The following is a 26659-nucleotide window of genomic DNA, read 5'->3' on the forward strand; positions in this document are numbered from 1 at the left end:
TTCATTCACTAAAGCTTAAAACATCTGTCATTTGGTAAAATTGAGGGGGTGTTATTTGCTTTTATCATTCTGTACAATTGATGTTGATGGGGTGTTATCTGCTTTAGTCATTCTGTAGAGTAAACAGGGTGTTATCTGGTCTAGTCATTCTGTAGACTATTGAGGGTGTTCTCTGCTCTTGTCATTCTGTAGACTAAAGAGGGTGCTCTTTGCTCTAGTCATTCTGTAGACTAAAGAGGGTGTTCTTTGCTCTAGTCATTCTGTAGACTAAAGAGGGTGTTCTTTGCTCTAGTCATTCTATAGACTAAAGAGGGTGTTCTCTGCTCTAGTCATTCTGTAGACTATAGAGGGTGTACTCTGCTCTAGTCATTCTGTAGACTATAGAGGGTGTTCTCTGCTCTAGTCATTCTGTAGACTATAGAGGGTGTTCTCTGCTCTAGTCATTCTGTAGACTATAGAGGGTGTTCTTTGCTCTAGTCATTCTGTAGACTATAGAGGGTGTTCTCTGCTCTAGTCATTCTGTAGACTATAGAGGGTGTTCTCTGCTCTAGTCATTCTGTAGACTAAAGAGGGTGTTCTCTGCTCTAGTCATTCTGTAGACTATAGAGGGTGTTCTCTGCTCTAGTCATTCTGTAGACTATAGAGGGTGTTCTCTGCTCTAGTCATTCTGTAGACTATAGAGGGTGTTCTCTGCTCTAGTCATTCTGTAGACTATAGAGGGTGTTCTTTGCTCTAGTCATTCTGTAGACTATAGAGGGTGTACTCTGCTCTAGTCATTCTGTAGACTATAGAGGGTGTTCTCTGCTCTAGTCATTCTGTAGACTAAAAAGGGTGTTCTCTGCTCTAGTCATTCTGTAGACTATAGAGGGTGTTCTCTGCTCTAATCATTCTGTAGACTAAAAAGGGTGTTCTCTGATCTAGTCATTCTGTAGACTATAGAGGGTGTTCTCTGTTCTAGTCATTCTGTAGACTATAGAGGGTGTTCTCTGCTCTAGTCATTCTGTAGACTATAGAGGGTGTTCTCTGCTCTAGTCATTCTGTAGACTATAGAGGGTGTTCTCTGCTCTAGTCATTCTGTAGACTATAGAGGGTGATTAACATAGATTACCGTAGTTATTTAACATTAGTTTCAACAAAATAGCAACAGTTGATTAGTTATTTAATATTAGTTTCTCTTGACTGACTTATTCTGTTAAGTCTGGTAACATGTGATACCAGTATGATATTTCCAACTCAATGATTTTAATTAAAACATCGATTTCAATCTATTTCCTTTAATTGATTACTCTAATACATAATTTATTTTTTATCTCTTGAAAACTTTTGATGTGCTGACTAAAAAAAATTATAACACTAATATAAATGTGATTTTTTTATTGTCTTGATTAGAATTTAGATTAATTTGATTTAAAAAAAACTAAATTGTTGGTCTAAAAAATGTGCATCAAAATATCATACTATTGTCATACCAATCAGTTTTATTGAAATATTATTGAGACTTCTCTCTGACTGCATTGAGCTTCGAATTGAAATTTTTCTCTCATTTCATAAATATTCAAAATAAAATTTTCAATTGCCATTTGTCTTTTGGTCCATAGAAATATTAGGTTCAGTGATTTTACATTTGAAATAGACACACTTCCCTCACAGAAAATTCCCCTCTGTAAAATCAAGTTTACAAATATCAACTTTCCCAATGGTTAACATTTTCATCTACCCAAAGACAATCTAAAACTCTCAGTAGTATTTTGTAGTTGATATTTTAACAATTACTGACAATTGAGGGCAGAATTGGAACAGACGGAACCTTTTCGGAACTTTACAATCAATTGCTACCTAGGTGTATAGTATTTGTAATATTTTTGGACTCTTTATTTTCAGTGTTATTATGTTGGTGGTGTAGAAACATCAGCTACTGGTATATTAAATAAAATCTCAGACCCAATCAAAAATCATCTACCTGAAAGTTTGATTTGTGAAAAATTGAAAAAAGCTGATAGTCAGATTTGTGATTTGAAATATGGTATGTAATAATTTATTATTCGGAATTTTATTGTTTGTAGCTGTTCTTTATTTGTAACTATTTGCCTCCTGTATTTTAAGAGATTGTAAGGTTTTCTAAACTTTTAAAGGAATTGATGTAAAGAGGTTTCTTCTAAATTTGTTATGGGTATTGGTGACACTGATAGCATCAATTTGCACCATTCCAATTTTCAATCAGACATCTGTGGTTCCTGCAATTCCACTCAAACTAAGTTGTTTGATGGTGTCACTAATTGTGAAGGGCCTTCAGTGAAAAAAATTTTTTAAATAGACCACAGATGTCTAATTGAAAATGGTGTAAATTGATGCTATCAATGCCACCAATACACAGGAATAGTTTTAAAAACCTCTTTAGATTAACTTTAATACTACTTTTATTTGCAATTAATTACCTGAAGGAAGCCCACAACAAAATTTATGACTTGATATTTTTTCAAAATATAAATATCTGTGTATCATACATTTCTTTACTCCATGTAAATTAATGCAAAGCTTTTCATGGCAACATCAAAATCTTGTAATTTGACTTATTTGAATTGTCTCCCTTTAGTGTGTCAAGGGAGATAACTTGCACATTAGATTTCTGCTTCTGGCTCTTATAAAATTTGGAATGTTTCTCCTTTCAGATAAAAGTATAGATTTTGCCACTGTTAAGTTAAATAAATTGAAAGTGAAAGATTTGAAGAAGATTTTAGATAATTGGGGAGAATACAATGCTTGTAAAGGATGTGCTGAAAAATCAGATTTCGTGAAAAAAATCGAAGAACTTTTACCAAAATATGAACCAGAAGCAGCTCAGAAACGAAGTGAAAAGAGTGAATTATAATAGATTTAGGTTCTAGACAATTTTAGTTATGTTTTTCTTTTTTGTTCATCATTAATGTGAGAGGTCACTGTTACTGAATGATGTGTAGGCCTGTATTGAGTGGTTGGGTTCAGACATTTTGTTCTGTCAGTGAGTTTATAATTTTCTGGTGTCAACAGATCCAAATTGAAAAGTTTGAGAAAAGTATGATATTGCCAGAAATCAGCATATCTTTCCTTTAGGTATATTTAAATGTTGTATTTTCATAAGTGACATTAGAATTCAAATAAGAAAGTTATATTATAATTCTGTATATTTTGGTATATCACAAGCATCATTTCAAATTGACTGCCACTGCAAAATGATATGATATAATGTATGTGAATTGTATGAATGATATTTGTTTGTTATGGTTATAGAAGGTTTGATCTGTAGATCTGTCAATCTAATGAAAATTAGATAACAATTTCGTTTCGACATTATTTTTTGTCAGTCTCCATTGTAATCTAAAAAGATTTTTACCAAGGACACATGCTGTTGATATTTATTTCAACCAATTACAGCACGTCATGCAGAATTTGTGTCTAAACCCAAAGTAGAGTGATATGACTTATGAGATTATGATTGGCTGGAGAGATTATCTTCTGTAAATAGCTTGAAACATCAGCAGTATGTGACCTAGGTATAAATTTTAGATTACAATGGATACTGACAAACAAAAGTAAGGAAACAAAGGTGTATTCTAAATTTATTAGATAGTAGGTCTGTATGAACACTTTTCATCTGTTATACTTCATATAAAATTTTCCCTACCTCTTTATTATCTCCCCTTAATGTGTCAAGGTATATAACTTGTTTTTCAAAGGAGAAGATTCATTCACTATTTTGAGTCATATCGAATCAAAAATTCACTGGCATGAGAATAATGTAGTTTAAAATAGAGGAAAATAAGAAAGTTTATTTAGAATGAATGGAATATGAATGAAAGATTTATTGTTGTTATATGTATTATTTTCTGAAAAATCCATTATTTCTTGTATATCATCTGCTCAAAATATAACAATTTTGAAAAAACTTTTGACTGCAACATAATGGGCACAGTTTTATCAGTTTTATTTGTGAATTTTCTTAATGTCTCAAGTTCCTTATTTGGCAGAAAACATCACAAAGTTTGTATACAAAAACAATTTTGAACAATATTCTTATGCCTCATTCGATACCTCTTGTGATTACCTTGTTCTCAGGGTCAATGATTGATTTGCATGAAAGTTGTGATCACTTTTTTCACAGCAGGTATCGAATGTAGCATTGAATACAGAATATATGGTAAACAAAAGGAAATCTGAAGATATGCTTTTAACTTTTAAATGCAAAATTATTTATTTATTAACTATTATTGTTGGAAGACCATTGAAATCAAGATTAAATTTGGTGCAACTCTTATTGTTGAAGTGATTGATATAGTTGTTAGATGTTATGTGTCTGTATAAAATTCACTGTTAGAAATGTATTCTCAAGTTTTTGTAAATAGATTTCAACATTAAAATAAGATAGAAATTTCTGTAATTCTTTTTGTTTGATAAAAATTGTCTTATAGATGTAATCACATTACTTATCAAATGTATAACTTTCTTAAAGATAGGTTCCCTTATTTTATTTATGAAAATGAAAATGCTAATACTTATATGAATAGAAAGTAGAGGTGTTCTAATGACTTGGAAAAATAACAGTTTGTCTCAGATGTCCATAATTAATTGATAATTAACTAAATTAGAAGAGAATTACCAGCAGAATTCCAATGAGTGACCGATCAAGAAAGGTCAAATAGTCTTTTTTATACGCCCACATGAAATGGGGGGCGTATATTGTCGTCACCCATATCCGTCGGTCCGTCCATCTTTCCATCCACAATTGCTCGTAAACACTCTACAATTCTTGACGGATTTTGACAAAACTTGGTATGAGTGATCGTAATCACCCAAGGATGAACCCTATTGAAAATCAGACGAATCGAAAAATATTTAGTATGAGTTATTGCCCTTGTTCTTGAAAACTCGTTCAATTTATAGCTCGTGGGCGTATATTACCTTGCCTGGCAAGCTATCTTTTGTTTATCCAGACAGTACATACTCGGACATTTATGATTGGTTAAAACTCTTAATTATATGCAATTTTGCTTAATTTGACACTAAAAAATAAGGAAACTCATCTTTAAGGAATGATATCTGCTTAAATTCGCCATCTTCCTTTCTGATCTCAATCTATTGATGTGGACTCTGAATGGTAAAAACTCAATCCATGCAAATTATAACTTACAAATAATATGGACCATCTTTATTCAATAAAACAATTTTATGCAGGCAATTAAAGGGACAAGTGTGCCATTTTCTGGGGGTTGATTTGAATGTTGAATATAATTATGTTAATAGTCTTCAGAGGTACTAGAAATGTCTGAAAATCACATAATTCTTTTAAAAATACTTTTACTCACTTTTCCTATATATGCCTTTTCTATATATGTATCTTAAATTTGGTGGTCAAATTTCGAGGTGAGCTTTAAACACTATTTCAGTTTCTATGACTACAGTATAATTGGTGAAAAAAAGGCCTACCTGTCCCTTTAATACATTTAGCACTATTTCTGTGAGCTGAAGTAAATGTAGGCTATGACAAGGCAAATATTTAAAATTGAATCTTAATGTTTTGTGGAGCGTACAGCAAGTCTTCATATTGACAGAATACATCTGTCATTGGATGAAAACGCATGAAGAAGTTTCAGACTAAGAACTAGTAGCCTTGATCATCATCTTACTACTAGTATTATTTCATATGGAACAATCCAAGATAGCATGATATACCAGACACAGGTATTACATACAGTCCCAAGTTATGTATTCTGAAAATGATCTTAGTGCTAGGACATCCTGAAAACAGTGTTAGAAGTTAAGAACTTGGGATATCCTGGCGCTAAGATCCTTTTGAGAATACACGGCCAGGTGTGGACTACATCAATCATACAAAAGAATAATTCATTGTTTTATTCACCATAAAATGAGTTTATTATGACAAAAATATGAGTAAAGAATAAAGATTGCACATCTGATGTTAGCACTAGTTGATAACCTATAATATACATATTTCATATAAAAAAAATATTTTTTTTCTAGTTTTTTACAATAAATTATAAATTGAAAAATATCACAGTTTACAAAAATATTTACAAAAAATATCAAGGTGAATATTTTTTTTTATAGATATCTGCTCAGAGACTTTACCAAAAATCTTTTTCCGATCTACTCTACTGAAAATATCTTCAGATGTTCTCTGGGACAATAAGATAACAAATGACAGCCCCCTCGCAACCGAAATCCCGTACTTTGTTTAGTTAAAAAATAACGTCACTAAAACTGGACTGCGGTAGAAAATTTGTTAGATTACAATGGAGACGAAAATATCTTGGAAATTATTGTAGTCAAATTGGAGGAACACCGGCTCATTTTGAAACAAGGAATAAGGAATAAACTAGGAGTAAGTTATAAATTTTTATCGATTACTGAAGGTTAGATTGATCTCTACCACCACAAGTATTCACAAAGCCCACACGTACCTACTTTTCGGTAGGAAGACTTGGGATTGGTAACATCGAAGCATGAGAAATAGCAGACATATGGTGGCACTGTGGTACTGACATCCCGGACGTATGCGACATTCCAGACAATGGAGGATGTGGCATTGCAGACAATGACGTAGGCGACATTCCAGACAATGAGGGATGCGCGATTCCAGACAATGAAGAATGTGATATTCCAGACACCGAAGAATGTGACATTCCAGACAAAAAAGGATATGACATGTTCGACACTGGATGGCGTGACGAAGCAGATTCTGTCTGATGTGCTGAAGTAGGCGGGTGTGACATCACAGCTGAAGGGTTGTGCATCCCTGAAAATGAAGTTTGTGATGTGATAGACGCAGGAGGATGTGGTGTAACAGACCCAGGAGGATGTGGCGTAACAGACCCGCGAGGGTGAGATGATGCTGGTTGTTGTGACGGCACAGATCCTGATTGATTTGAAGTCATAGACCCCGGTGGATGTGATGGTACAGATCCTGACTGATGTGAAGTCATAGACCCTGGTAGATGTGACGTTACAGATCCTGACGGATGTGAAGTCATAGACCCTGGTGGGTGTGACTGTACAGATCCTGACGGATGTGATCCTGGATGATGTGACATCGTTGAAACGGGTGGATGTGCTGACAAGGCAGGGTGTGCTTTGGAAGGATGTTGCTGATAATTAGGCATGGAGTGCTCGGGCATCATCATAGGTTTTCTGAAAGCCATTAGATTCTTGTAAACTTGGTTAAATTTATCTGAAGGTGGCTGAACTGGTTTATCTCCTCTCTTTCTAGCGCGAGCGCGTTTGTTCTGAAACCACACCTAAAACAGTAAAAATTAGAGTACATGATATTTATAAGAATCGCATGAATGTGTAGATTAGTTATACCTTGACTGCAATAACCACCTTCACATTCCATGATACAAGAAAGGTGGCTTTTGCAGTTAAGCTATACAAGTATGAAGTTCGTAATAGCTTGACATTGTGAAGATGGGGGACCCGGAGTTGGTCGATTTGAGGTAGAGTTCGGGTTGTTGATAAATTGTAATAATAAATTGTGATTCACCTAGACATAGTCGCTTGGAATAAGATATTAACCACTAACCTTTAGTTTGCTTACAGGTATCTGAAGCTCATCGGACAGATGATCAAGTAGATCAGGTTTTGGGTAAGGATCTTCTTCGAATGCTCTGTCCATAGCATTCAGTTGTTTTGTTGTGTAGCTGATTCTGCCTTTTCTCTTATTATTGGGAGGTGGACAATTTAGAGCTTGTTCTTCTGAGGTAGTTTCCTGCAATGAGAACGAGATGTAAAAATTAACACACGAAATATCTATTTAATTCGGCAGTTATGATGCCATATAATCAAGCAAAATCAGACCCATGTCACAGCCGTTGTATCTGCTCTAGACAGTTATTAATAGAGTATTTAGACCTAAACATTTGGTTCTTATCAGTATGGATTTGAGCATAGACTGTTACCTTGTGCTCGCTTGTAGTGCTTAGTTCCTCGGTTGAAGTGTTGCTAAGATGAGACGAATTGTTAGTTTGGTTAGCACTGTAAGAATGGATGTCTGATGAATAGGCGCTGGGTGGTCGGTTCGGATAAGGATGGTGCATATGATGGTTTGACATGGTAACATTGTTTGGCATGTGTGGATGTTGGTTCACAAGTCGTGGGCCCTGGTGAATCTGGGGCGGCCCATGGTTTACACCCTGTGGTTTTCCAGCACTATGACTTGTTTGGAGTGGCTTTTGGAGTCCATGGTGTGGTTGATGGGATAATCTGGTGATGCCAACGTTGGGATGTGGCATGGTATTGTGTGAATAATTCTTTGGGTAACCCCCTGGATGTTGCTGTTCTTGACTCTGTTCTGTATTACTGAAGTTTGGATTATTAAAGTTTGGAAATTCTTGTTTGGCAATATTTTCTTGTTTCTTCATACCTAAATATAAACAAAACACGTTAAGCATTAGTTAGAATTATCTCCAACTGTCGAGACATAGTCCTAATCAGTAAACTTGAAACAGATACAATAGCAATCGAGCCTTTGATTTTCACAAATTTGATTCCCATTGAAAAATGACATACCTGGAGGTGTAATCATTAATTTCATTGACACCGGTGCCTGGTTTAAACCAAACGAATCCAGGGTTGCAGACTCTGGATTCTGAGATTCATTCTCAGGATTCTGGTGTGTACCTTTCCCAGCGGTTATGAATTGATGTCCGTGATGCAACTGCTGGGAAGTGTTGGTCTTGGTTAGTTCTGGATTTTGTGAATGGTGCGAATCTCCATGTGGAATACTGATTTCAAGGTCTGATTGGTCTAGCTTCTGCTTTTGATGTGGTGATTGTTTCAGTGGGTTTTGGGAACTCTGATGCTGAGAACTTGATTCAGGATTGTTTTTATGTCCTTTCGACTGGGAAAGAAATGGAGGGATGTTTAAGGAGTGGCCAAATGGCTCATGATGTTTGTCTGTTTTGACAGATTCCTTTTTATGCATATCGTCTGCTTCTAGTGCGTTCTGTTGGGAATATGGTGGGATTCCAAAAGGAGGGGGCATCTGTTGATGATGAAACTGCTGTTGATACACTGAGTTTTGGTGGTACATCATGTTGTGATGCATTGGATTCTGGTATGGATTCGGGTACATGCTGCCATAAAAAGGAGGATAAGGATTGTGTGATCCATAGTACATGTCCATTCCATGATGTGCTGGAGCTGGTTGATGCATTCCGAAATAACCTGTTGGGGACATCTGGCGGAAATTGGTTGGTGACGTCTGGCGATTCTGGTGAGCGGGTGGCGGGAAGAAAAACGGATCATTGAAAGGAGACAATCTACCAGAAAAGTCTGGAAAATTGTTCGGTGACAATTTGCTTCTGGCGTTTTGTAGGTGATTCTCTGGTGTTGATTCTGCCAATATGCCAGAATTATTGGGAAGGTTGTTTGGGGAAGCAGACAATGCCACTCTTTTGAGAGTCCTCTGGAACTCTGGAGTTGTTTCTGGCAACATGGGGAATAATGGAGACAGTTTTGTTCGACTTTTGTGGTGTTCCAGAACAGGCGTCGATTCAGATATTGGGGAAACCCCATAGTTCGTTATTTTTGGCATCATGTCCTTATGTATCATCTTTGGTGAAGTTTCCTTGGATTGCTCGTCTGGATTGATGGGCTCAACTTTCGGCTGGACCGTCGGTTGACACAAGTTCTTATTTTGGTTTGTAGGATTTCCACTACTTCTGTCATCTTTCGGCTTCAACTTGACGGCAACAGAATTGTTTTCATCCATGGAAGACTGCTTTATTTGAGAGGTTTCCTTTATTTCGGTGGATTCCGTTGGTAGAGCGCGTGGAACGTTCCCTTGTTTCGGTTGAATTTGGATTGGTTGGCCATTTACGGAGATCCATGGAGGCATCGAGTTCTGATTCGGAAGATACTTAGTCATAAATTGTTGCCAACTTTGAAGCTGTGAGGTCTGTGTTTCTGGTGAAGACTTGATTATAGCTTGAGGTCTCGGAGCAATTTCATGCTTCGTAACTTCTCCTGGAGGGTTTGGTGTCAAATTTAGAACTGTGTTGGTTTCAGATCGTATTTGGATACTCCTGGTGTATGCAGTATGTGGTAAAACTTGAGGAGCACTGTTATTATCCTTTTTGGTCGATTCTTCAACGCTTTCAGACTTTACGATAGCTATTGGACGAACATCCGGTGAAGGTTGGCGTTTTCGTTTGGGATTCCTTTGGGTTTCGGTATTCTCAACATTTGCATTGATTGGTGCGTCACTGACTACATCCTGGGAAATCCCTGAGGCCATGAGAGCAGCCTGCACTATCGACTCGTATTTGGGATCATTTGCATATTCAAGTTCACTTTTGCTTTCTTGTACTTGTGAAGTGACCATCTGTGATTCTTGCTTAATATCAGTTGACCTATCTGCTTGAGATTCAACTGCAGTTTCAGTCTGACCATCTTGCTGTTGCTCGCCGGAAGTCTCTTGTGTTTCTACCCCACTGGCTAACATCTCTTGTTGCTTAATATCGCTAAGTATGGCTTGGAAGGACTGGTGTAAAGTAAATGTCTGACTGAGGGAATAGTTCTGGAAAGATTCTAGTTTGTCCAGGAGACTATCGTCCTGGAGGCGGAGTTTCTCTGGTCCCTCGTCCATTGTTACGTTAATGATGCTCTCGTCTTGCTGTTTGGTTTCGACTATGATTATGGATTCGTTCTGAATGTCACCCTCGGGACTAGACATATCTTCCCTGGCTCTGAAATGGACGTCATTTAACTTTTGCAACACTTTGAAACAGCAGATTAAAGATAGCATCGATAAGCACCATTCCAATTTTCTATCAGACGTCTGTGATTCCTGCAATTGTACTACAATTTAGAGTTTAATGAGGTTATTAATCGCTAAAAATGCTTTATCACATAAGGACCTTCACGATCATTGACGTCACAACACTTAGTTTAAGTGGAATTGCAGGAACCACAGACATTTGATTGGAAATTGGAAAGGTGCAAATTGATGCTATCGGTTCTACGATTTAGAAAATCCTTTACAATCTTTTTAACGACCCCTATTACGATTGAAATTGGAATTCTTGTCATGGTATCACCTTATTTATGTGACATTTTATTGACAATTTTTGAGCAAATAATAGTTTCCAAAAGCATAAGTATCAATATACATGTACCAGCCTTTCTGTAACTTTTAAGGGATTTTGCTAAGCGCACTTAGCATGTGGACTTGCATACGCAATTCTACACTAGTGTAGGCTTTTAGCTGGAAGCGAATGATATATAGGGCCTACTTGTACCTGATTTGACAGAGTTCTTCAGAATTATTGGAATCTTGGTTATCAGATTCTGGTTGTCTTGGAAAAGGACAAACTACAGCTTGTGCTTTTCCCATAAGGTAAGGAGCATAACCCCATGAATGATTTTCCGATTGAACGGATGTTCCTCCCGGAGCCTCATCTTCATCCTGTTAAAAATAAGAATTTTCATGATAGCATCTGCTTACTAATACGTTACGATACGTGGGAATAATGAAAATCAATTGTAGCCAAGAAGTAAGGACAATAAAGAAAATATTTTCATACTTAAAGGGATTGTAAAGAGGTTTTCTAAACTTTTTATGTGTATTGGAGACATTCCAATTTTCAGACGTCTGTGGTTCCTTCAATTCCACTATAACCAAGTGTTTGATGACATCGCTAATCGCGAAGTGTCAAGTGTGATACAAGCATATTTTGCGACGTCACCAAACGCTTCGTTTTAGTGGAATTTCAGGAACCACAGACGTCTGATTTAAAATTGTCCCTGATACACATAAAAATATCAGAAACCTCTTTACAATTCCTTTAATCGCATGCTGTTTCAAACATACAGACTGGCTTTCAGCAGTTGAAAGAGCTTCTGGCGTCAAAAGTATATCATTATTGTACGGTTTTTGACAATTAACAAAATAATTCAATAGAAATTATCTTACCTTATTTTGCATGTCTTGAATCTTCAATGATTAAGTCCAATTGTGAAAATTAACATAAATAATTAGTTTGATAACGTTTGTACTGTTACCTCTTGACTATTAATTACATACTGGTTAATTATAACACGAGTTATCTCCCTTATATAACATTTTCACTCACGGCTCTCTTGAATTCTGCTCTATTTCCTTACAAAGCTTGGATCACTTCACGTTTCAATGGATTTTTACAAAGAAAATGAATTTTAATGAGGCCTAGAACATCTCATCCCTGGACTTCAATATTTTAAATTGTCTATTGAGCATAGTTTAGGCTACCATGCGCGTCGAAATCTAGACTAAATTGAGAGTCTGTCAGGCCCCTTACAAATTTGATATAGGCCTTCAGAAGAGATGTTCGTCCTTATCTGTCCCTTTGTCTACTAAGTAACTTAATTAGGGTTTGATATACATCACTGACATTTTCTAATGGTCTTGTTTGATAACAGTTATAATTTGAATCGAATGGTGTCTGTATTACATAATAACATGACACTGCTATCAACTACATCTCAATCCAACAAGCCCATTGGCAAGTGATTTATTATCGATGGATTTAAAATGTGACAAACATCAAGCTGTGAACAATAAAATCTAATAATCTATCTGTTAACAACAAATTAACTAATCTATTTAATCCTATTAATGATGGCCGACACACTTCGGACTTCAAACCTAGCCCTTGCGTAAATAGGTTTATTTTTATATTGATCTAAGAGTCGTAATTCCCCCCCCCCCCCCCCCCCCCCCCCCCACTCCTTACCTCATACATAGTGAGAAGTTCATTTTTTATAGCTTAATATGAATTAGGACTAGGGTATATTTTATCTCAAATCTGCTGCAAATTTAGGTGGTTCGAAGCGAGTCATAAAATTTGTTTCCCTCTCAAAAACAGTATTTCTGTTATTATTATTTGTTAGGCCTACAATATATCATGTATGCCTACATCACCGCCATCGTTCCCCAAAACCCAAAGCTATAAACCCCTGGCTGCCGCCCTTATGCTCTCATAACAATGGCCTAGATTACATGATCTCGGACAAATTTATCATTTTTACGTAAAAAATTTGAGGTAAATAATTGAAATATTTAGATCGACAATATAATTGATAATAACATAATTTTTAAGACAACCTTTATCTGGGCCTGAGGCAAAGAGAAGTCCGTCCAAAAGAGAGCCGTTACCAGCAAAATTTACGCTTTGTTCATTTTCGTCTCAAAATGCAAATAAAAGATCTTGAAATGTTTTCAAGGAATTGCTGTTGAAAATTGAATTCAAGAAGCAGCAAAATAATTTATTTTCCAAAATCTTTAAGATTAAATTTTTATGTTAAGTTTTGCGGGAAAACGCTCGTGACAACACTCTATAACCGTCATCTTTTCCCACAATTCCAGGCCGAGCGTCACGCATGCGTATATCACTAATAAGTGGAACACCGTTAATGATGAGTGGTAAAATTCCAAGGAAAGGTAGAAATTATTTTCAAATTTTGAATGTAAATAATGGTTTCTGGTTTGTTTCTTGACATATATGATATCCGCACCATTTTGTCTTTCAGCTTTGATCCTTCAAGCCCGAAATAAACGTCGTGGCAAGCAAAAAACGAAGTTTAAAAATGAAGACAAGAAGAGAACGTAAGACATTTTTGATATTTTTCATTCATGAAATCATTTCTCAGCTGACACTCATCAGTGATTCTAATTACCCTTTTCGAACATTTTGTTTTCTTGCATCTTGTTCGCCATTCAAACGTTTATTACGTACTTGTAAGCTATATCTTTTTAAAGATTGGACAAAACAAGACAACGAACTGCCCCATTTTTTATGACAAATTGAATGATCCAGAAATGGTTGACCTCAATAAAATCAAAACAAACAAAAGAAGCATGGCTTCTATTTCTAAGTGCAAATTTTTGGCTCATGTCTCAATGTAACCTTTTGATTGTGGATATAGATATCTACAGATAAGAGCCATGGATTAGTAGGTCTATTTTTATGTGAGCTAAGTGATTGGATGTCATTTCCCTAGCAACATGTAATTTGTAAGAACCAAGCAACTATGACATCATGAAATTCATGAATGAATCAAAGCCAATGAGTATTACTAGACAGTACATTAGGTATCATGAGATAGTTGCAAAATCTTACTTTTAAATGGTCACAAAGGTACATTTCGATGGTACTGTTGTAAGAATACACCTTATTTTACATTACACTGATACAGGTATAATCACGGAAAAAAAAAATTTTTAAGATGATGAATAAACAGTTTTAATTTCAAATAAATTTTGTATCGTTATAATAAATAAAGACCTGTTTGTAACCCTAACAAAGACTCAAAAGGAAGGTGGGTTCTATTTCAACAAAATGTAAAATATGGCCATCCCTATCTAACAAGGTTGTAAGTCATTACAAACACCTATGCCTATGCCTACTTCTGCTTATTTGTTAATGCCAATGTCTCAGAAATTAATTCTCCTTTGTGATTCAGTACTTATAGACAGTACTGGTACTTGGAGTTAGACTTTGTTGAATATTAAACTGTTTTTTTTTTTATACCAGAATTTGACAAAATTCATTTTCATTTATTCAAGGTTGTCTTGATCATTCTATTATAGTTTCTGCACAATATGTCTATGAAAGTTTACTTCAATTAAACCTTGGATATTTTGCGTTAGGGTGTATTAAGAGAAGTCTCAATGAAAGCACTGGACCAGATCACAGAGCAATAGATAACCTTGTTATGTGAAAATTAGTTAAGTCATTATTATGATTTTAGTTGAAAAGACACGCACATATAATATAGCAATTGACTGTTGACAAAGATATTACTACTGTCAGACCACTACAGTTTCAGATTCTGAAGTGCTTTTGCAAATAGTTCTTGTCCTTCAACCTTTTATTTAGTTAAAATAAAACCTGGCTTTCATGAAAATAGTTGTCACACATTTAGTCTCAATAGACCAAATATGACCCTACATACATCATTGATTTTCTTAAGCTTTCTTTTGGGTGTGGCTGCCTTTAAAATTAACACAAATATGTTTAAATTACACTAAATTGATAAATTGTTTTGCTTAGCTTTCAGTCAAAATTAGAATGAATTCATTGTTAGTCTAGGTTTTGTTGGATTTTATTTTGGTGATTTTTTTTCAAAATTCACACTTATGAATTCATGTAAACCTAGATTATAGCTATAGAATAATATTGACTGAATAATAATACCTTTAACAAAGAAAAACAAATAATGCAAATGAATAATAGGTTGATTACTTGTGTAACTGAAAATAACTTTTTGAATGATTTGTCACTATTTAAAATAAGCTTAATAGTTACAGAAATAGTAAAATATATTCAGTGTTAAAATAGTGCTCAATACATCCATTGTAAAGTGATATAGAAATACCACTGTTAAAATAGTGTTCAATACATCCATTGTAAAGTGATATAGAAATACCAGTGTTAAAATAGTGCTCAATACATCCATTGTAAAGTGATATAGAAATACCGGTGTTAAAATAATGCTCAAAACATCCATTGTAAAGTGATATAGAAATACCAGTGTTAAAATAGTGCTCAATACATCAATTGTAGAGCGATATAGAAATATCACTTGTTAAAATAGTGCTCAATACATCAATTGTAGAGCGATAAAGAAATACCACTGTTAAAATAGTGCTCAATACATCAATTGTAGAGGGATATAGAAATACAACTGTTAAAATAGTGCTCAATACATCAATTGTAGAGTGATATAGAAATACCACCTGAATATATCAATTGTAGAGTGATATAGAAATACCACCTGAATATATCAATTGTAGAGCGATATAGAAATACTACTGTTAAAAAAGTGCTCAATACATTAATTGTAGAGCCATATAGAAATACTACTATTAAAATAGTGCTCAATACATCAATTGTAGAGCGATATTGAAATACTACTGTTAAAAAAGTGCTCAATACATCAATTGTAGAGCCATATAGAAATACCACTGTTAAAATAGTGCTCAGTACATCAATTGTAGAGTGATATAGAAATACCACTGTTAAAATAGTGCTCAATACATCAATTATAGAGTGATATAGAAATATCACTGTCAAAATAGTGCTCATTACATCAATTGTAGAATGATAGAATACCACTGTTAAAATAGTGCTTAATACATCAATTGTAGAGCTATAAGTTATAAGAAATGAGAAATATTAAATTTTTTATGATATTCTAAAATAATTATTGTGTGACTAAGTTGATTGAAGTAGTCTGACATCAGTATATTGGGTGTTGACTAAGAATCTGGTGTCAGTTTGTAATGTGATTCATACTATTACCTGCTGTCTTATTGATTTCTACATCATGAAATGGCTAATGAATAAGTTTTTAACACCATATACCAACCTAAATCACTTTTGCTACTTACTGTTGACTAAATGACATGTCGTTCAAATCTTATATCACTGTTGACTGTTGTTTATGTGCAATTCAAATTTCCCGAAATTACATCCTTTATTATTTATAGCATCGTATATTGTATAATTTCTATTACTATCACGATATATAAGCAGATCGATACATATCGTGATAAGACATCCCGGACAAGTCATTATCTGGAAATCATACGATAGTAAAAGATTCATTGAAACTTTGTAGATAAAGTGTTGTATCACGATGCAAGTACATGTATCCCAGCTCATGATTGTGATACAATATGTTTCCTTGCCTTAAAGGGATTGTAAAGAGGTTTTCTAAATTTAATATGTGTATTGGGGACTCTGATAGTATCAATTTGCACCATTCCGATATGCCACTTAATCTGAGCGTTTTATGACATCACTAATCACAAAGTCCAGCATATTTTGCAATTAGCGACGTCATAAAATGCTTAGTTTTAGTGGGATTGCAGGAAGCACAGATGTTTGATTGAAAATTGGAATGGTGCAAATTGATGTTGTCAGATGTTGTCAGTGTCCCTGATACACATATAAAATTTAGAAAACCTCTTTACAATCCCTTTAAGGCAAGGATACATATTGTATCACAATCACGAGCTGGGATACATATACTGGCATTTGTATTGCAATAAAACACATTATGTACAAAGTTTCAATGAGTTTTTTACTATAATTTCCAGATAATGCCAACAATTTAGAAAACCTTTACAATCACTTAAATGTATTTAAATATGTATTGCATCTTGGCATGATTGATGACAATACCAGGCAACAATAATATTTCTTTACAATATAAATTCTTAAATGACGTTCTGTGAACACTCTGATATAATAGAAGAGTAAAAATAGTAACATTGACAATTGATGTGATGCAGTGATGTTGATGTAGGAGATTAAAGGATAGCTGTGTAGGTAAACTTCAGTTCAACTAGCTACATGATTTCTCATTCAGCATTTCATCTGAGCTATCTATCTCTTGTCAAACAACAGACAACTTGAAATAAGCTTTATGCCTTTTAAGTCTCTTTCATATCATCGTCTCCTTGGTTTTGGAGATGGTGTGAATTATGATTCAAATTTTGAAGTAAAAATCATTACGAATGATTAAGTAACAAATTTCCAATTCATTTCATGTCAAAGAATAGTGCAGAAAATGAAATGAAATGAATGGAGTTTTACGTCCTACTTTTCTGCACCATGTGGGATAATGAAGACGGGCAATGCCATGCAGGGTGCAATGAGGGAAATTATGCCAGGACAGCGGCATTAGCCTGTCTTTTGATTTCCAACTGTTGGGGGATCAGTTTGTAGCGCATGGGGCCTCGGTTTATTGTCCCATCTAAACGACTGGACGCGATGTGTTGGCGATCAGTCCCTCTTACCTGCATCACTGACAGGGGAAAATGGGGTTGAAAAATATGAAGATATCTAGACCTATGACGGGATTGAAAAGAATAGTGCAGAATTGCATTTGTCTGATCTTTAATGTATTATGAAAAAGTCAATGACTGCTCAATGAATCATTCCTTACTTATTGATTTCAACACCACAGCTTTATAGTGAGAAATTTACAAGCATGACTCCAACATTTCTACACCTGTCATCTTACAACTGATCACTATTGACTGTATATTTTGGTGTGTCATAGGTTTTGATTCTCAGTTGTTTGCTCAAAGTTTATGTGAGGATGAAGACCAAGTTGCAGTTGTTATTTCGATCAACATTGTTTTTATTGCCTCACGAGTAAGAATCCTTTTATAATTTCATACAATTGTACCATAAGAAGGTTATTTGAAAATATTGATACAGAACCTGAAACATGTTGCTTCCTTACTGAAGTGTGTCAAGTTCTCTTATCTGTTCTGCTTGAAGAGGTAAATCTCATATTTGGGACCAAGATATTCATTATGTCACACGATTTTCTAACCGAATCAACAGGCTTGTCTGTAGCAATTTCTAGTTTCATTTTGCAAATATAAACACACTCTTGCAACTCATAATTAATAATTCTAAGATTGTAAAGAGGTTTTCTACAAATTTTATGCGAATCCGGAACACTAATAGTTCATCAATTTGCATCATTCCAGTTTTCAATCAGATATCTGTGGTTCCTGCAAATCCACTAAAACTAAGTGTTTTATGATGTCACTCCGACGAAATTTACTTGTATTACATAAGAACTTTGCAGGAGTCAGCATAAAACACATATCTAGTAGAATACCTAGAACCACCTGTAGACGTTTGATTGAAAATTGGAATGGTGTAAATTGATGATATCATTGTTCTGCTACACATACAAAATTTAGAAAGCCTCTTTTCAATCCCTTTAATACTGAATATTTATGAGGTACATGCGCATATCTTGCTAGGCAACCACTTGTTGAATTAGCTTTAACCAGTTACAATGTGATTTGGTTCTCCATTTGGATTCAAGATACTTGTCATTAACTTGTTTGCTTCTTACTGATAATCCCAAGGGGAATAATTCTATAAATAATGTGTAGGCGATCAAGATAGCAAATGGAAGATATATCTAGACTAATTATCACATGATTATCATGTATCATATCTTAAGTCTCTATTTTAACACATTGATTATTGATTTGGTCAACCTGATCTTCCCTGTAATTAGCTCTTTAATGCCTTGATGCCCTGACATTGAGGGGGTGTTTAATGGTACTCTAATTAACACGTCAGTAGGCGTTTAATTAATCTTGTTTGAGCAGTAGCCATTCATCTCTTAATGATGGTCAACCATTTGACGGTTAGAATTCATTTCAAATAACTGTCACTTTGAAAATGAGATCTTGGAAGAGAAACATTTTTAATATAGTAACTACACAATGACTACTCAATGTATTTAAAATTTATTCTTTAATCTGTAAAATTTCATAGATATTACAGCATTTCATAGATTACAGTATTTCATAGATATTACAGCATTTCATAGATTACAGTATTTCATAGATATTACAGTATTTCATAGATTACAGTATTTCATAGATTACAGTATTTCATAGATATTACAGTATTTCATAGATTACAGTATTTCATAGATATTACAGTATCTCATAGATATTACAGTATTTCATAGATATTACAGTATTTCATAGATTACAGTATTTCATAGATTACAGTATTTCATAGATATTACAGTATTTCATAGATATTACAGTATTTCATAGAGTCTATTTACATATAGACCCAAATCAACCCTGCGAAAATGGTGAATCTGTCCCTTGAAAGTAAACGTGTATAAAACATGATGTAAATATAACTTCTTTGCTCATGTTTAATTCTGAACACTGACAAGTGTCCCTGAAGTAAAATTATTCTGTGTAAGACATCAGAATATATGAGCATAAGTCCCCTTTATCCACACATAAGTACAGGAAAATGACTGTTTAATCCAATCAGTGAAATAAAATAGAAATTTGTTGCTGAAAGAGTAATAATGATAGGAGAAAGTAATTAAAATTGATTTGATGTATAATCTTTCTAATCAGTTTGTCATGTTTGATTCTTATCTTGGACAATCAATATTTCTACCTTCTCCATGTTTTACCTCAGTTCATTTCATTTTAATAATTACTCACCAAATTTCTAGTTTATAATGAACAAAATGACATGTACTTTAACCAATCAAATTTCTTACCTCCCCAGCACTGGCATTTTGTGACACAGTGTTTATCAGGCCTGGTCAAAAGGTCAATTTGACAAAGGTTATTAGAAATAAAATCTAATAAAAAAAGGGATGAAAGTTTGGTCTAATTTAAATGTTGAATTTAAATAAGCGTTGGGTCTTGATTTCAGCCTAAAAAAGTTGGCTATAGTCAATTTGATGTAATGTTGGTATCTATAACATTGCCATTACTTGGTAGAATTCTGGTTTCGTGCATATAATGAGCAGTTTTATGCAAACTATTTGAGAAAATTTCACCTATTAATTACAGTTAAGTTGCATTCGTAGTATTTATATTTTAAATTGTTGGCGTGATGTCTGTATTCATGCTGAACATCCTCTTCAAGCCTTCTTTCTCAATGTTTCTGACTTTACTATCTTCTGGTACACTTTGACATTGTATGGCTGTAATAGAAGAACCAAAGCTTGTAAATTTCAATTTATATTGGGCAAGGGACACTTTTTGAAATTTTCAACAATGCTTTTGAGGTAGCCCCCTTAGTGTCCTATGTACCCAATACTCAAGATTTGGTAACAAGGTTCTAAAGGAATGCATGGTGTACGACATCTTCACAATGTCAAGCTATAATGATCTACATCTTATACCTTGACTGCAATAGACACCTTCCTTGTGTCACAGAAGTTTGTAAATGCAGCCATTTGATTGTACATACTTCACATAAAGGAATACAGCCAATCAGAGGCAACAGAAAGTCCGTAAATAATATTGATAAGCCTTAATGTTTACAGTCTTTACAGTTGAGGGCTCTGATTGGCTGTATTCGCTAGCATACAATCCAAACAAAATGCAGCATACCATGATACAAAAAATGTGGCTCTTGCAGTCAAGGTATAAGACAAAGTTGGTGATAGCTTTACATGGTGAAGATGGGTGTTAGACTAATTAGTGAAAATAGTAAGAGATATAAATAACAGTGATAGACTAGAAAATAAACACCAATTGTTGGAGAAATCATTGTATCAATTTTCAATAATTTACCACAAAACATCTGATTATCCTTCCTATACTAGTGTTTCAAGTAGTTTAACCTTAACTTAATACTGACCACTGTAAAGGTCAAACACCAGATTCTAACTATGAGTGATTGACCATTTCTATAGTTAGTTTGAATCCAGATATAATCGATCTCAAGCCAATATATTCAAAATAAGGTCTTTGATAATAGAAATATTAAAAAGAAACTGAAACATGTTGTTACTGAGAGTTTCATGCTGTGTGTTCTTCAGATAACTGACAACTGACCTTTTACAGCCTGAGTCCTGCTGAAGTTTGACGAGCAGAACTGGCATAATCTTGACATTTTATGACTGAACAGACATATTTGAAGATAAGGACGTCTTTAATTGTTTCTTAGATTCCTCATAAAATAGATTAGAAGGAAAACACTATTGATTGAATTTTGAAAACTGCAAATATGTTAAAGACTTTAACATATTTCTTAATTGCATTCTGTTGAACAAACGAAGGCAAAAAAAAAAAACCCAGCTGGAACTTGAGAAATTCTTATCACTGCAGTCTATCAACATAATGATAAAGGAAGCCATCATCTAAGAAAGATAAAAATTGATGTGGTATTAAATAAATTGTATTTGGTTGCTCGTTTTAGTCGTTTATCTATAATTTGAAGAATTAGATGATTGTCACAATGGGATACATTGGTTATTTTCTTTCATGAAATAAATGAATTCCATTCAAATGTTCTCAGATGGTTTTCCCCTGATGCAGAATTCTTATCACATGATCTATTCAATCTTCACCTATTCCTGGCACAGTTGTTCCAAATTTAGAAAATTCCTGAAATATTATGATTGATAGTGGGATGTAACATCTAGAGACAATGTGAAACTAACAGAGACTTGGTTATTATTGTAGGACAAGGATGGTTATGGTGAATTTTATATGAAAAAAATGACCTATCATGACTAACAATACTGTTTGACTCTTGCCAACTCTTTTATTTAAGCTCTACTTCTGTGATACTGGTACATATTTACACACATGAGATAAAAAATATTTTACAACCTTATAAAACGTGAAAGTTCTTGAATTGTGGTCATGCCAGTTACTTCTTTCTTATTCTGAGTTGGAACTCTGGTGCTGCTTTTTGGGGTCAGGGCTGGGTAAAATAGTTGAAATTATGGTCGCTAGGAATTTATAATTTTGATCGATTATCAAATTTCATAATAGATTATATGTCAAAGTTACATTTTCTCTGTTCCTGTTTACAAGTTGTAATCTCTTCCACATAGTTTCCCTTTAGCACATAACTTACCCACAATAAATTATAATAACTGATCAAAGCAAGAATATACTTCTATGATGCACAAATCACCCATAAAATTAAGAATTGTGGCATGTTTTTAATTTAGTATTTACAGGGTTTCTCAATAAAAATGTTTTCGATTATTAATCGATTATTGATAGCTAGTCTGCTATTGTTAATCGATCTCAATTTGGTATTCCCTACCCAGCCCTATCAGGGGTAGTATCTTATCTAGGAGGGTCAAAATGATTAAGCGTGTAGTTGCATCTAATTGACATGGTCAGTATCAATTAAAATATTGTATTTGACAGTAGATGAAAGAGGACTGGTAACTGAATCTTGAATTCTATGTTCACTATTATGTAAGTTTATCTCAGTTTAATTTTCACATGTTCATTTGATCAAATTTTAATCTCTTCAATTATTTTTTAACTTTGGATGTCATGGAAGCCTTTGATGCACTAATATTTTTCTGACAGATATTCCGTGACTAATATTATTAGCAGGTTCTCTTGTCAAGTGAAACAGACACATTCATTTGAATTTTTCTCTTGAATCATTTTAACGTATTTTTGATGGAGGAAAACTAGAAAGACAATATATAATACAGTCTTGAGATCATTTACTTCAGAATTCACCAGAAAAATCTACAGTACTTATTGGGAGGTTGCCAAAAATGAATTCCATGGAATATAGAAGAAGAGAGGATTGAAATGAGGTATAATGAAGGCGTGACGTAAATATACAGTAAGAATTGTAACCTGATTATTGATTGGTCGATGGAATGGTGGTTTATGACATCACTAGTGTCTATTTGTATAAGTATGAATGAAAGTGGAGTGTAAAATAGTTCCTACAGCAAGACAAGAACTCGATTGATGAATGGTGGTTTTACGTGAGGGACTATATTAACCAAGACTAATCACATTTAATGTATTATTACACTTTGTTTACATTGCGTACAGTTAATCTCAATTCTCTAGATGTGCTTTACTATTTGCACTAAATTGAACAAAATTTGTATGAAAACTGATTGTGATCATTTTGTGTGAACATACTGGAATCAAGAATGTTAGTTTTTGAAAGATTACTGGTATTGATTTTTGTTTAGTGTTCAAAATAACTTAAACCCTAGACATTTTGTTTTAAGTAGATACAAAATTTTGGAGTGTGGACTGAATCAGTCTATATCTAGTACAGACGATAATTTATGATTGACAAAAATAAGGGATTATTTCAGCTTTTGAATAATTGATATGCTTCTCTTGTTTGTATTAAATTAGATGTCAAATATAGTCTGTGTTATGTAGAGTTTTATGAGTGTTTTGTATTAGGCAGTAAGATTGTAAGCCGAATATTGACAAGATAGTATTTAAGAATATGATTTACATAGTGTACGATTTCTACATCTTTAAAATAACAAGCCTGTTCAGGAATAAAATAATTTGACAAGAGGATTGAGTATTCTGTTTTGCTGTTTGAATAATCATAGATTGAAAGGAATAGAAATTGTGAAAGGCAGATAGGAGATTGTCAATTCCAGGTAGTATTTTTGATGCTGACGGCAATGTTGTGTTTTTAATTGCCCATGTTATAATGTGGTTGTATATTGCCGTCACCACTGTTGGTCTTCCATAATTGGCTTGTGAACACAATAGAGACTACAGTATTTATTTGATTGAAATGAAATTTGGTGTTGTCATTTATTATAAATAGATCTTGGTCAAGTTCGTATTTGACTATTTTTCGATAAACTATTTTTGAGTTATTGCACTTGATTTATTAAAAACATGTCAAAATTTGTAGAACTACAGTTTTCATCTTAATTGAGAGTTATATTTAGTCCTACCGATGTAAGCTGTAGACAAGTTTTGCTTCTTGATTGAAGACCAATTCAAATAAATAGTAAAAATAAGTTAAGAGAATTTCAATTCCACAATGTATTTTTGATGCTGACAGCAATATTGCGTTTTTTGCTGTAAAAATAATTGTGAGTCATATTTAGTCCTACGTACTGATGTAAGCTGTAGACAAGTTTTGCTTTTTGAGTGATGACCAATTCAAATAAATCATAAAAACAAGATAAGAGACTTTCAAATCCACTTGTGTAATTGTATTTTTGATGCTGACAGCAATATTGTGTTTTTTTCTGTAAGAATAATTGTGAGTCATATTGAGTCCTACTGATGTAAGCTGTAGACAAGCTTGTCACATATACTTTATTTTGAGTGTAAAAGGGAAATATTTCGCTGATAGTAATCTTTTAAAGTGTTTGATACAGTGATTTAAATACACAAGGGATGGATTCTATTTAGTTTTGATGTTTTGAATATAACACCAAGGGATAACTAAGTGAAGTTGAAATAAGCTTATTGTTGAAACTTATCAAACGTGAAGACTTTTTTATTTTCTCACTGAGAGGATTTTGGTTGGATAAAGTGTTAATTGCATTGTGAGTAAGCTGAAAACTACCATATCATTACATTTGGAATAAGCTTAAAACTACCATGTTACATTTGGAATAAGCTTAAAGCTGCAATATAATTACATTAAGAATAAGCTCAGAGCTACTATATAGTGAGAAAGAAGTGGATTGGAAATCATATTCAACGATGGTGATTGATAAGAGGTAAGGGCTTGTCAAAGTTTTACCCCATGTTGAAAAAATTTATTCAATTGTACTGGTACCCCAAACAGTCCTCCTTTAAGACACCCATTCTATTCACCCCTTTCCCCAGCAGATGAAAACAAAATTGTTTAGGGGAAATGACCCCTCAAAGTCTTGTTCTTTAAAGAGACAGGTGTGGCATTTCCACGAGTAAATCATACCTCGGTGTCAGAAATGATAAGTGTTTTTAAGAGACTTCATTTTGAATATCCGTTGATGACGTCATGTGTATACAGTAGACTCAATCATCCAGTCCCACTTCGTTTACTCACAGAGCCCTGTCTTGGTGTCAAAGACTATATCAACAAGACGTTTAACTTTGGGATACCCCAAAGACAATTTACAGGAATCTAAATCAATATCCGGAAATACCACATCTATCCCTTTAAGTTGGCACAATTGTTATCACAGTAAATAATATCAAAAAAAGATACTGCTCAAGGCTGAGAAATGAAACAAAAAAAGATAGTTAAAGATTAGAGATAGAGAATAGTTAAATAATTGCAAAGTATGGAAGTCATTACTAAAAGTAGACTATCTTTATCAAGATTATTTTCAATTGTAAATTACTCTGAAACTGGTTTCTGTAGTAAAATTCAGGAAGTTCTGAAGATTCTTCCTGTTCTTTTGGTGCCATAGAGCCAGACATAATAATTAAAAACAAATCATGATGATTCTTAACTTTTAATGAACGAGCATGAATTCAACGGCACAAAAATTGTTGTCCTGACTCAACTGAACTTGATTGTATAGCAATGAACTGGTAATAAGTACAACAATACAAGAAATGAAATAAAAGATTTGCCAGTATAGCGACATAATCCTACTCTTTCTCAATTTCTTATTGTCGGAGAATCTTTAACGTGCACAGCCTGAAGCATGTGGGGCCACGGTATACTGTCCTATCCGATTGACTCTGACCTACATTGAATAAGAAGAGGTTACTAGGTTGAAATTTCCAAAAATACATCTTGATTGAACCACATATCTGGTAACAGTATAGTCTTAATAGAACATAATGTGCACTTTCATAGTTTGAAGATCTGTTATTTAAGAATTTGTGTTTTGTTTGATATTTATGTGTTAATTTCCTATAAATTGACCATTAAATGACTTGTAATAGATTGATGTAGTGATTGGGGCTGGGAAGACATTACCAAATTAAGATTGATTAACGGTATGCTATCAATCAATAATCGATTAATAATCAAAATATTTTAATTGAAAAGCTCTGTTAACACAGAAAAAAAATATGCCAAAATTCTTAATTTCATGTTTTTTTTGTGTCATAGTTAAGTAAGCTTATATTCTTGCTTTGATCAGTTATTAAAGTTTATTGTGGTTAAGTTATGTGCTGAGGGAAACTTGGTGGAAGAGATTACTACTTAACAGGTACATGGACAAAATGTAACTTTGACTTATAATTGATTTTGAAATATGATAATCATATCCACGATTATTCTACCTTACCCTAGTTTAAATAATCTAATTAAGATTTACTGTTATTATGTTGATTGTTATAGAAAGTACCACCACATCTTTAAAACATTTTAATTATAAACATTTTTAC

General features: G+C 33.8%; 2 protein-coding genes across 2 annotated transcripts in view; one reads left to right on the top strand and one right to left on the bottom strand.

Annotated features, from left to right (window-relative positions):
* The window catches only part of LOTGIDRAFT_97040 (hypothetical protein), a gene marked incomplete at both ends in the record, with an annotated part of 4804 nt that extends 1980 nt beyond the window's left edge, over window positions 1-2824 (top strand). The window contains 2 exons of the mRNA XM_009068504.1: window positions 1882-2023; window positions 2670-2824. Of these exons, the coding sequence (XP_009066752.1) occupies window positions 1882-2023; window positions 2670-2824 (297 nt within the window). The remainder of the gene's footprint in view (window positions 1-1881; window positions 2024-2669) is intronic.
* A 3631-nt stretch (window positions 2825-6455) lies between these two features.
* LOTGIDRAFT_169884 (hypothetical protein) lies at window positions 6456-11977 on the bottom strand (the record flags this gene model as incomplete). Its single annotated transcript, XM_009068505.1, has 6 exons — window positions 6456-7289; window positions 7574-7759; window positions 7950-8413; window positions 8560-10739; window positions 11292-11458; window positions 11966-11977. The coding sequence occupies 6 exons, from the start codon at window positions 11975-11977 to the stop codon at window positions 6456-6458; spliced, it is 3843 nt and encodes a 1280-aa protein (XP_009066753.1).
* Window positions 11978-26659: the final 14682 nt, after the last annotated feature.

This window comes from Lottia gigantea (genome assembly GCF_000327385.1).
Source record: "Lottia gigantea unplaced genomic scaffold LOTGIsca_90, whole genome shotgun sequence".
Lineage (NCBI taxonomy): Eukaryota > Metazoa > Mollusca > Gastropoda > Lottiidae > Lottia > Lottia gigantea.